Raw genomic sequence first — 13,093 nt, forward strand, 5'->3', positions numbered from 1 at the left:
CAAGTTCTGTTAAAGTAAAACAGCAAAAGGGAAAGTTTTTTACTGAAATATTTCATTCTCCAGGGAGTAGCATTAACTATAGATCCTACAAAATCTGTTCCAGGTCGGTCTTCACTGTTTCCTTTTGAGGATGGCTTCCTAGATGACAGCCATGGGGATCAGTCATTGTCCTCGGGCCTCAGCTCTCCGACACGCTGCCAAAACGGGGAACGAGTGGAACGCTACTCTAGAAAGGTGTTTGTTGGAGGTCTCCCTCCTGACATTGATGAAGGTACTGTGAATCACTTGCATTGCTGACACGTGGGAATTGGCTTTCATATCATTCCTATTAAAAAGGTGGGATTTTCATAGAGGCAAATGAATTTTGCCAGGCGTGTCTCTTGTAGTGCTTGTGGCAGTGCTTAGAACAAACACTCCCTGCCACCCCTGCAACACCCGAGCGTTTACCTGGTGTTCTTGTGTACTGCAGATCAGAAGTGGCTGCCTAGCAGCTCTTCTGATCTGCATGTCTTCCCACGACTGTCAAGTGGGAAAGCTGAAAAAGGGAACTTAGTGGGTACTGTCTCTCCTCTGTAGTCTTTTCCTATTCTTGGATGTGGTTGACTTTAAAGACTTTCTTAATGCAGTCCTTACCAAAATACTGTGGGCTTTAAATAATCAGCTCTTATACCCAGCATGTATCTAGTGTTCAGATGATAAATATAGGGTAATAATAGGGTTTCAAAGTAATGACCTACCCAGCAAGGATGGCCAGAGTTTTTCTCAATCATTATCTGCTCTACTTGCATGTGTCCCCATAAACTCTTACTCCCAAACTAAAATCATGACAATTTTTGGTGTATTTTTCATGGCTGGAATATAGCTGGAATCCACCACTGTCTAGCTTCAATGAGCATACACAGGGAATGTGAGGATGCCCTGTAATGAAATGAGGGAGATCTCTAATCTACTAATCTGAAGCCTAAACCATGTACAGTTTTAATGAAGAAATAGCATGAGTTGCCAGTCTGTTTACAAGCACCTCAAATGCAGTTCCCACGTCACACCAAGACTTGCAGGGCTGTTGTATGGGGTCTAGTGGGTAATCTGGATTTGCAGCTGTAAGAGGCAGCAGCCCAACAGGGACGACTGATGTACACATTGCTGGGACACTCAGAGTCAAAATACATGCCCAGTCTGTCCTGTGAGGGAGTAACATGGTGACGTGGGAGCTGTCACCTGCTTTCCTGAGAGGTCTCCTTCAGGAACCCTTTATCCTTCAGCTCTTCAGGTACACAACCTGTGTGTTCTGTCTCCAGATGCTTGAAATTCTGGCATGCAATTTATGGGGTCAGAGAAACTGGACACATCTCAAACAGCAATCCAGAAACTGTAAAACCCCACTGCCTTTTCTCCTGATGGCTTGTTCTGATCTACCTAAGATCACATTAAAGTAATTCTTTCTTTAAAGTACATTTAAAAATGTAATGAGAAAATAAGATTTTTTTCAAAAAGAAGTTTAAATACTTTTTTCTGAAGGATTTGCATATAAAACAAAATTGTCCTATAGGATAGCTCTTGATGTGTGTTACATGGTGGTCCCAAGTTGATGCTTAAAAAGTGAAGAAAAAACTTGGTAATTCAAGGCAGATTTCCTGAAGCGCCTGAGGAAGGTGAAATGCCCACAGTGGCATGACCTGCTGCAGCCTCTTTCTAGGGCAGGCTGCAAGGAGCAGCCGTGCTGACATGGAGCTCCTCCATCAGTCCCATGTGGCTGCATCTGACCCTGCTTTGTGGCTATAATTAGAAACAGACCGCAGCTGAAGCGTATTCACTTCTGATAGATCATGTTTGCATTTAATCCTGCTGCAGACTTCCACTAGTGGAATGTAAAATCACTTTTTTAAGCAGCCATGTACAGCACAGAGATGAAATAATATTTAGGCATTTGCTATGGAGATCATTGCAGTTTTCACTGTTCTTGTTTTGTTTTGTTTTTTAAGTAAGACCTTTTTACCTTGCCACTGTCAGTTTTTACGTTCTCTCTAAGGTGTCTCATTCATTTTTTTGTAGATGAGATCACTGCCAGCTTTCGTAGGTTTGGACCTCTTGTGGTGGACTGGCCTCACAAAGCTGAAAGCAAGTCATATTTTCCACCTAAAGGTAATTGGTTTAAAATACACTTAAGAGGGCTGTTCTGGTAAAAGGAAATGACATCTGCCATGTGGTAAAGCAAAGTTTTGACTCTTTATGGTGAATTTTCTATCTTTCATCAAGCATATTTTCAGCCATTGTCCTGATGGGAAAAAAAATCACAATTTGGTAATTGAAACATGCTCCTCTGTGTGTACTTCTTCAGCCCACCTTGAACCCTTGAATTATGCCTTCATTTGTACCAGCAGTAGGTAGAATGCAAGCTGCAGAAATTTCATAGCTGATTTTGTTGTGGTTTGCACGTTGCCAAACCCAGGGGAGGAAGTGCCTTGGATTGGGTCATTGGGTTGGGTGTGCAGTGTTTTGCAGGGAGGTGACTCCAGTGTGAGCTGTGACCCAGGAGCTCTGGTCCTGCTCCACATCAGGGCTCCCTGGGTGCTGGAGCACAGAGCAGGCTCTGCTCAGAGGGCACCCAGGGTGGGCCAGAGTGTGAGCAGGTGGGGCAGCCTCTGATCAGGCAGCACAACCTTGTGCACTCCTGCTTTGGGTGAGAGACAACAGCTGGTGGGAAATCTCTTTGGGAGGGTAACTTGGCTAAATCAAACTGCTCTTGCTGTACCCTGCTCTCTGATTTTGTGCAATACCTTCTGCTCTCTTTCACACGTGCCTCTTGCATGTAGTTCCTGAGTTCACTCCTGATCTGAAACAGTAGCAGGAAGTTGTACACAAAATTTCTGGTCTATATGCAAAGAGCAATTAAGAGCTTCCAGGGTCATTTCTCATTGACCCTGGAAGCTCTTAATTGCTCACTAAGGCCACTGATTATTTTGGCAGAACAATGGGCTGTTCAGTCAGTGAACTAGCTAATCCTGAAATATTTTGATATAGTTTGACTGTAAAAACACACAAATAAAAGTCAACTTAATTTATTTGGAAGCTTAATTGCTGGAGGCAAAATAACACTGTGACAAATACTTGCCCTGTGAACAGTATTCGGGACACTTAAAATCAGAAGAGAAGCCCATACATGCTTCCTCTTTCCTGTTCATTCTCACCACTCAGCCTTGCTGTCAGCAGTTATGCAGCATCTGTTCTTGAATTTAAAACAAATCAAACAGCACTAAAAACAACAAAAAACACCCCAAACCCCAACCCCCCTGCAATATTCCTAAGGACAGTTGCTAAAATATATGCTTTTCCCTTTTTATGTTATTTTTAAAGATCTCTGGGGTCTTTCTGGCTAGTGAATTCTAATTGTGCCTTCACTTAGAAGTTTAGGGTTTTTTTAAGTAGAAAAGCCAGCTTCTCCTTGTCCTTATAATCTCTTAGTATTATCTCCTTGTTTCCATTTTTTATTTTTTTCCTCTTATTAATTCAATAAGTAACTATTTGTTGAATTAACATGGGACTTCCAATTTTGATTTAGTTCTCTATCTGACTGTGGACTAGTTATGCCTTGACAAACCTGTAAAATGTTTTTGAGTAAGATCTATTTTAGCAGAAGACAAGGGAATGCAGCCTCACTTCTATTTTTGTCACAATTCTAATATAGGAAACAGCTTTCAAAGCCCCTGCCAGTTGCCCTGAACGTCTGTCTGAAAGTGCTAAACAACAGTCAATCCCAACTGTTCCAGATTTATTTATATCTGACTTCTTAGTTATCAGTCAGGGCTGCAGCATCAGACATCCTGCATGCCTGGCTCTGACATTCACTTACAGTCATGGTGAGCTCCCTAGGTCAAATGCACTTGATTTACTATGATCCCACACAGGCAGCACCTACACAGAAGACAGAATATTATTTCCAGGAGTCAGAGGGTAAAGTTTGAATGTCTAATTTTTTTTCACAGCTTTTTGTTTTGTTTTTTTTTTTTCAATAAAGAGTACTTGCTTTTCAAAGTTATTATGGAATCATTTTCAGAAGTACCACAATAAAATGTCTCCAATGCTCATTTTGATCAGAAGTTCCTTCAGACCTAAAATTTAAGTTGATGGGCTTTGGTTTTGGATTTTTTTGTTTTTGTTTTACTTTTTTATTTTAAGCTGTTTTGGTGCATTATTGGACATTTCCTTGAAAATACAAACAGAGATATTTGCAATTATGCTTGGTGCAAAATTCAGTGAGACTTATTCCACTGTCAAGTACTCATGAATTCAAATGTTTTCTCCCTTCATTTTTCTAGATGTCTTGTCTTCCATGTTGCATTGCTAGTCTATAAATTTTCTGATGTTTTGAATATGAGTCTTTCAAATGGAAAACATGTCCAAAAAAACAAAGGACAAATGAAATTATGGAGGAGAGAGCTGGGGTTTCTATGCTAGCAATCTTGAAAGAAAACAAGAAAAATGAATTGTTGGAGTGAAGTGGGCATGATGCAGAGGCTATTCACACATTGATAAAACCTGACCTTCAAGGCTTCTCCCAGCTCCTTGAATGTGCCCCAGAGGCAGTAACATTGAGCCCTGCTCTTTCTGAACATACGTCATCACCTCCAGATGGACTTCAGTGTCCTTTTGATGGATGGCCTTTTCCATTGCTGGAGGGCCAGGTCATTGGGCAGTGTCTGGTCTTCCAGCAAGGTTCAGGATTTTTCTCTGTTTGCTTTGGTAAGTGTTCACTGAGAGCTTTGGGGCAGACAACATCAGTAGGTGATGCCATGGGTCAGCACAGGCGGTGAAGTTTTATGCTGCTGCTGCTTCACATCAGGGTTTTCTGTCCTCAGTTGCATCCAGGTGATGCAACATCCCCTGCAGTCCCAAATGAATCATTACAGATTTTCAGTATCTACTTGTTGGTATAATTTATTGAATTTTGGAATGCTTGCTATGCTGGTGCAATACATGAATTCCCTGTAGTCAGCCTGTATTAGGAGCACTCTGTTGATATTCTTAGGACTAGGAAGAGAAGGCTGCAGAAACCATTAGCCATGGCTAATCTGATCAAGCATGAAATCTGAAAGATTAAAATGTTGCTCACAGTCTAGTGACCTCCACCAGCAGCCACCACCCCCCCGAGGGCTTTATCTGGTTAGTTTAGTGAGTGAGTCAGGCCATAGATGTGTAGCCAGTTCCAGCAAGCCTTATTAGCTAATTTATTAGTTGTTGGTGGTAAGCTATTTTATTAGCTTAGCTGCAGTGGCATTGTAAGCTATCACTGGGACCAGTTGGAGTCCAGAAACATTCCTGCAGCACTGAGCTTGAACAAAGGTTTGCCTGGATTTGGCATCTTGAGCAGGATGGTGTCACCACAGGTCTGCTTGGGCACATTAGCTCAGATTTAGTGCTGGGCCTGATGGACATAAATGTTTGTGTGTGAAATGATGCTGAGCTGGGGTCTCCAGCATGGTGAGTAACACCAGGCTTATCCCAGTGTGAGCTTAACAGTGCCATTGTGGCTCTTGGGGGATGGCACAGCAACACAGATGTATCTGCAGCATGTTCCTCAAGCACATCATTGCTATCTGTATATTCCAGGTTTTCCTGTTTTCCCAGATACTCTAGGGGTTTGTTGCCCTTACTGAATATTGCCTGATGTCACAGAATACACTGATTAGTGTTTGTGAAAGCAGTCTGCCTTTGTCAGCTTTTGAGTTTTGGGCATTGTAACAGCAAACCCAAAATCATTCTCTAGATCAAGCACAAGTTACCTTACCTTGGTTGCCCGTGAGTTCCATATTTAGGTTGCTGAGAGAACAGGGATGCTCTTGTCACTGAAAGTGAATATTGTGCACTTGGGCGAGAGAAGCTGCCAACAGCTGACAATGTGTGCAAGAGGCTCCTATTTCTAGTTCTGAGCATCTGCATTGTTGCCTTAACATTTCTTTTTACCCCTCCTGTGCATTGTAAGCTTAGCACCATGTTTGTATGTTTGTGTCATGCATGAGGTGGTTTTTAATGCTTTGCCTCTGAATAAGGCTAATTCATTCCCATTGCCTGAGAAGTCTTTGGATTACTTCCTTTGGCATCTGTTTGGATATGTTACTGACTGAACTGGCAAAATTATAAATGCCATGTGTTGGTCTTGGGTAAGCAGATGCCCAGTTCATAATGTGTTTACTTGGCTTTCACCCCAGAATTTGGGAATTAAATGTGGTTTTTGGTTAAGTATCTTTTGAGTACCTATGAGACATTGAGAAATAAAGAAATATGAACTAAAGGATGCTGTCAAAAGTAGCTGCACATTACCATGTCACAGTCTATTTATCTCTGGCAAAATCCAGATAATTCATGTTTTATTTAAATATAAATTGATGGGGTTTTCACTTATTTGCTGGTGTGCTGAGTTAAGCAATGCTTATGCTAACTAAAGTAATTTTTTTTCTTTCCTTTTTTTTTAATTAAACAGATGGTGCCAACTGTTTCAAAAACATTTTTTTCAGTTGTTTTTTCTTTAACAGATTGCTAGCTTTAAAACAACTTTTTAAAAACTCTTTACTGGTTTTTCCTTGTGATAACTATGATTTTTCTAGTAATCACTTAGAACTGCACCATGTGTTTTAAAATGCCAAAAAATATGCAAAAAATTCCTTTTTTTTCATTTAGAAAGATTGATATTTGGATAGAGATGAGAATTAGAGTTAGAAAATGAAGTATGGCAGAGCTTGAAGATAGGATTGGTTTGGAATGGGAGGAATGCTTTGGCTTTACAGTTGATTCAGATGTGTGATGCAGCAGTCTGATCCTTTTGTGTTTTCCCTGTTCTTCAGTTTGTTATGCTGTTATCTGATAAAATTAAGCACATTTGTCCCTACTGCTCCATATGGGTCACTAGGATGAGGGAGATCTCATGAAAACAAAACACTGTAAGCAAGGTTGCACAAAGAAACATGAAATTATTCTCATGCTTTAATTTAAAAACAATTGGTGGACAGACAGTGTGAGCCTCTCTGATTCTCTCCCAAGTACTGTTTAGATGAGAACACTGTTGTTGTAGTCTTTTGACTGATCTTGATTTCATGGATGAAGACCATTTCCATGGTTAATTCCATTGCCACTGCAGAGGCAGTTGTAGTTTCTGCCAGAGGAACAAGAGTGAACAGTTGCAAAGGTAAAGTATGGAATCATAATTCCAATTTCATTAGTTATATTCACAAGAAGGTATTAGGTCTGTGCAAGGTCTGTGCAAATACAACACTCTGTTCTTGAAAACAGCCTGCTTTGGCTTAACTGATCAAATATGATACCAGCACAGTCCAGCATGAAATGCCAAGCTAATTTTTGTATTTAAAAAACTGAAGTCAGAGATGACAATATTGGTTAGAATGGAAACTGACTTTCCCTATCCAGAATTACATTGTGTGGCAGAGAGTGATTCTGGGAGGGTTTTTAGAGGTTTTTTATGTTCCAACACAGGGCCTGTGTGCAGTGTCAGTCGTTGTACCCCCTGACATCTGAGGCCATGTCTGTAATTTGTAGTCCCTGTGTCTTCCCACAGCAGGGCAGCATCATCCCAAATCAATGCAAGTCACAAAATATGTGGTGGCAAAATGCAGTACTCATGTGCTCTTGTGTAGCTGTGTGACTTTAGCATGCTTTACAGAGAATTTTCTTGAAGGTTTTTGGTGACTCTTGTTTGAGCCTCCCTTTTTTAAGCTCTTAACACTGTTTCCTGTCTTGTCCTAAATGTTTGAGGATTCTAGGTGGTGTACTGATAATGATGATTTTTTAATGTCTGTCTTTGAGACTGCTGTGCCAGGTATCTAAGAGCATTCAAGGAGCTTGCTTCATGTAAAAGAATTTCTGTTCTCTAAAATGATGCCACTTGCAACTTCTTTTTCTAGGGGAAAATAAGAACCTGGTGAAGCAAAATACAAAAGTATTTTTGAGCCATCCAAGCCTAGGCAGAACAAATCTGATTCTGAAGTAGCATTGCAGGATTATTCTCTCCCAGCTTTCATGTTGCTTTCAACAGATCCTACTTTCTTTCAGAATTGCTGGGTTGCTATAGAAGAAGCCACAATTTTTAACAAGCATTTAACCCTTTTTCAATAATTTGAACATATCAAAGTACATAAAAAGCTTTCCATGTTTATCTGTAGAGGTAGGCAGACCACTTTTGTCAAATGGAAGGAGTTAAATATTTGTCTTATTCTCATTAACCTCTCCTAAAACCCAAGTAGATTTTACTGTGGGCTGTACATGTCACCCCTCCCCAGTACTATTTTTATTAAATGTCACCTTTTCTTTTGGCTTATAAATGGAGATACATGAATTGATCTGTAAGTATTATGGGCTTCAGGATAAAAGCTGTCCTTTGAATAGTGTTTAAGTTGAGGACTTAGTATTATTTTGTGCTTTGTAGTAACTTTTGCTATCTTGTTTTGCTAATAATTTAGGAAGCACTAAATTATCCTTTCAAATCATTGAAATGTGTTGAAAGGGTTGTTGCAGGTGGTGGTGCAGAGACAGACTCTGTACTACCACTGCAGCATATTCATTGTTCTGATGGCCATCTAAGAAGTAAGTTGTTCCCTACTCCCACCCCCAATCAGTTGTAATTATTTAATGCATTAAAAACTTTAAGTCTTTAATTAAGTCCTACAGGCATTACATGTATAAAATTATGTATTTGGTTCGTAGGATCACTTCAGTGATTCTATCCTTAAAATAATGATGCAGTAATCTAAAATTGGTGCAAGATCATTGGAATACACACATCCTAAATTTATCAAAGGTAATACCCCTAATTATACTTGTGTCCTCTCAAATCAGAGGTTAGGACTGGCAGTGTGAGTATTTCAGGGGCTGGATGTGCTGTGGGTGCCTCTGCCCAAGGCACTACATCTGCCTCTCTCTGGGCTCAGAGCTTGGAGCAGCTCAGAGCTGCTGTTTCCCTCAGCTGTCTCAGTGCTGTGCTTGGCAGGTTGTGTCTGCTCCATACCCTACAAATCCTACCTGCCTTTGGGGCCTACAGTGTGTCTGACTACTGATTATACCAAGAGTGTAACCAGTAGTCAGCTGTATGCCAGTAGAGGCTGGGCTGTTTCATTAATAAAGGTAAACACATCATTTTTAGAGGATTTGGTAAGTCCAGTATTTTTATTTTTGTTTTTTATATACTAATCTGATCTCCCAGGGGCATGCATACTCTTATTCACCAGAAACAGGTTTGAATTTTCTTTGGTTTTGAGAGGAATTTGTTGTTCAACATAATCCAGTTTTGGAAAAAAAATCCTGTTATTAAGGAGGGCTTTTCAAGCTGCATCTTTTTCTCACAGTCAACAAAGACAACAAATTTGAACAAACCAGAACCTGAAAACAATCCACATGTGAGTGAACATTCAAATGGTTATTAGCAGCACCACAGCAGCAAATGACAAATTGATTACTTGATTAAAAGAAGGGAAGTCAAAGCTTAGTGCTGAAGCTCTGCGTTCTGCCTTTAGAAATGTTCTACAGCTCACAGGAGAGTTAGACACATACAAAAATCAGAAGATATGTTACTAACTTCATCTGTGCAAATGACATGGGGTGTCTTTTCTTTTTGATTGAAGTACTTTACTTTGAAGCTCTTGACAACAGTCTCAAATATTTTGGGATAAGCAGCAAGTGCTGCTTGCTTTCTTTGTTAAGAAAAACATATAATTCAAAGCAAAACCTATTTTTATTGTAAAACCCAATATCAAATTTAATTTAAAATAACTGAAATCCAGCTAGCCTGGATTTTTGGACCAGTGCTTTCTTCCTCTGAATTTTTTTACCCTATGCTGATACCGTGCTTGAAATAGAAGCTGAAATCAAGCAGAGCATTTCTATTTCTGTAGAATTTGTCCACATTAATGTTGGTTGGAGTAGCACTGGAAGATGGTTTTCTTGCAAAGAAGAGTAACAGGTTTTGTTCAAACTTGGAAGCAGATGTCTCTTGAGCCATCCGTTCAGAGTAAAAGCAGCAGCAGCAGCAGACCTGACCCCCTCCAGATGATGACCATGAGCTGCTCTGCCCAGAGTAGTCACCATTGCATATTGCCCTTGAAAATCAAAATTTAAAAAATTCAATTCTGAATTTATTTGGGTTTTTTATATTTACTCATTTGAATGCTTTTTTTCATGCTGCTGACTCAGTAAACTTCACAAAGATAGCTTCCACCTCATCAGATATTTAGTCTTTCTCATATGAAATCCATGTGACTACTCTTACAACCACAGTAACCAAATTGTATATTAGAGCCTTTCTTTTATATCCTTTAATTCTGATTTATAGCTCCTATAGATCATGTTGCAGTCTGAAGCCTGATGTTGAAAATGGCTGTGACCTTTGAAAGAGGAGACAACACTATAAATTTGCTGTTGCAATGTTTTACACTAGTTCAGAAGTAAAATGCCAGATAAAGACAGACTTTAGTATGCCTGGAATATTCTTTTGGTTAAAAAACCACCAAAAAAAATTCCAAGTAATTTATTTCAGTCTTTTCTTTTTTAATACAGGTGGGTGGGAGTATTTTTACTACAGGACAAACTGAGATGGCATATGTATACTGTTCTTTTGGGGCTTTTTTTATCCATAAGTGGTGAAAGTAAAGTAATGATGCCTAGAAAATCTTTCTGCTTTTTTGGAACTGAAAAGACTTTATAAATCTTTAGCTGTAGGTATTTACTTCAGCACTATAGAAATGCTGTCCTTTCTTCTGAGGAAACACTGGGGCACCTCTCCCATGTCCCACAAATAATGCATGTCCAGAAAGCAGAGGTTCTGTGGAGATTGGGTTTCTCCTTCCACTTAAATTGGAGAAAAACACTGTAATATTTATGACAAAATAGAAATAAATATTTGTGATATGGTAAGATCATTATTAGTAAGGGTTAAGTGTTAGTTTCAACTCTTTTGGTGATTGTGATGTGGGCTATTTAGTGCTAAGACTGGAGTTATGAAGACATGCAATTTATTTTATAGAAGCTACTGATACAGAACCTCAGTTTTCATTCAGCTCTACTCTATGACCCACTCCATTGCTGACTTCTCTTGTTATGTCTCCTGTCTGCCATTTGATATGTACACTTCATTTTATTGCTATTAAGATTCAGGCTCCAATTATTTTTCCGTGTAACTGAGGATGTGGAGTACAATCCTTTAATTAAAATCAAACAAACCCTTCCCCAGTACCTGTCTGTAATGTGGCATAGGAGGAATTTCTTACATATCACACCAGCCAGGCTTTGTCTGGTTTTCATGAAAAACATGTAAAAATGTAAATGTACAGAAATAGAAGAGTCTCTGTAAGATTCTAGACTGTTCCTATTTCTTATACACCTTTGTTTTTTAGAGAAAAGAATCAGCTGACAGGGTCAAACACTGCCATATAAAATTAGACTGACTAAGAGAAATTAATCTTTGCAGCCCTGACTAATACATAATTTCACTCTTCTGCAGTAGCTAAGTGAGATTACAGCCTTTTCTATTTTGAGGTTTCTTAAGTATTTAAAGCCTTTGAAGTTTTTTTGAAAATGCAGTCATGTCACTGCAATGTTTAAAGGAAAGTCTGCAGTTTTTTCTAACACCTCAGATTTTTATTTTTCAAAAATGAGTTTAATTTTTAATAGTAGTTTAGTCTTTGGATTTTCAAATGTGTTTTATTCATGTTCAAAGCATCTTCTAATAAGATTACTAAGGTGACTTTGAGCAATGACCCTTGTCATCACATTAACTGATTTAGAAATTTGGTTCACACTGTTTCTAAATGTTCCTTTCCTGTGGGATTTTAAAACAACTTTATTCTAAAAGTTCTAGTAAATACCACCATAATTCAGTTCAAAACTATTTTTTAAAATCTAGTAAAAAAAAAAAAAAGAAAAAAAGAAAGTGAAATATATATTTCATGAAAATGTTAAGTCTATTTAAATTTACTTCTTTGAGGCAGCCATCTCAACCATCTAAAAATAACCCTAAAGAAATGAGACTAGAACATTAATTTTCTTTGCTATCCTTTTTTTTTACATAATATGAGGTAGATTTACATATTGAAATATTTCTATAAGAAATCTGAGGTTGATGCTAGATTTTATTGTAATCTTGAAGCTTATAAAAAACATCAGAAAAGACACTGTCTAAATGGCAGAAAGTTGTGTTTCAAAGGTAGTTCAGCTTGTTTCAAGCATAAATGGGCCTTCCTTTTGCAGATCAAATCAGTGCATGTGACTGCCCAAAGATGTTTCTGACTTGCTATGCACAATGTAAAGAGGAAGTTCTCTTCATTCTCTTAATTCTGCCACCTAGCCTCAGTGTTATAAAGCTGGAAACCTGTGACCCTTAGATTATGATTCCTGTATCTGATTTTGCAAAGTGGGCTGAATTTCGGGAAGTATGGATTTCAGATCAATTACATATGAAATCAGTAGGTGATATGCAGACATGTGACAAGGAGATTCAAATACTCTTTGACCTTATATATAACTCTTCATTACAGTATTTCACTTTGTTTGAAAAGAGCCCAGATTCTAAGAACCAGAAATAGGTTAATCCTTCCCTGTTGGCTATATAACATTTGCATGCCAAATGCTGGCTTTGTACCAGCAGATTCAGCTCATGGTTGATGCATTTGAACAACAATTTATCTACTGTTGTTCTCAAATGCAAGAACTTAAATTATTAATTACATTGAGTATTCACAAGTTGAGCATAAAATGGTACCCTTCAGGTATTATAATAACAATTAATTGAAATTCTGAAGAAAAACTCTTGATTAAACTCAATCTGCTCTGGACTTCATTAAGTAAGAGATCTGTACTTTTACTCCATTAGTACCTTTCTGAAATATTCCTGTACCACTGAGTAACTAGAGACTGTCCAGATAACCTTTACTCTCACAGTGTTTGTAATGAATCACTTGAATGGAACAGAGTATAAAAATTCTAATATAACAAACTTTGTTCCTACCTTCTCCCATGGGTTTAAAACAGTCAGTGATTTCCTTTTACTCTACCAAACTGTGCCTAACCATGGAGTTGTAAAAGGAAGGTGTTATCA

At 38.6% G+C, this 13,093-nt stretch overlaps 1 protein-coding gene across 6 annotated transcripts in view; it reads left to right on the forward strand.

The window, feature by feature from the left end:
* The window catches only part of CPEB3 (cytoplasmic polyadenylation element binding protein 3), an 80,419-nt gene that overhangs the window by 53,113 nt on the left and 14,213 nt on the right, over positions 1–13,093 (forward strand). For all 6 annotated transcript variants that reach the window (XM_036385246.2, XM_036385247.2, XM_036385252.2 and 3 more), the window contains 2 exons: positions 104–271; positions 2,053–2,142. In XM_036385246.2, the coding sequence (XP_036241139.1) occupies positions 104–271; positions 2,053–2,142 (258 nt within the window). The remainder of the gene's footprint in view (positions 1–103; positions 272–2,052; positions 2,143–13,093) is intronic.

This window comes from Molothrus ater, chromosome 8 (genome assembly GCF_012460135.2).
Source record: "Molothrus ater isolate BHLD 08-10-18 breed brown headed cowbird chromosome 8, BPBGC_Mater_1.1, whole genome shotgun sequence".
Classification (NCBI taxonomy): Eukaryota; Metazoa; Chordata; class Aves; order Passeriformes; family Icteridae; genus Molothrus; species Molothrus ater.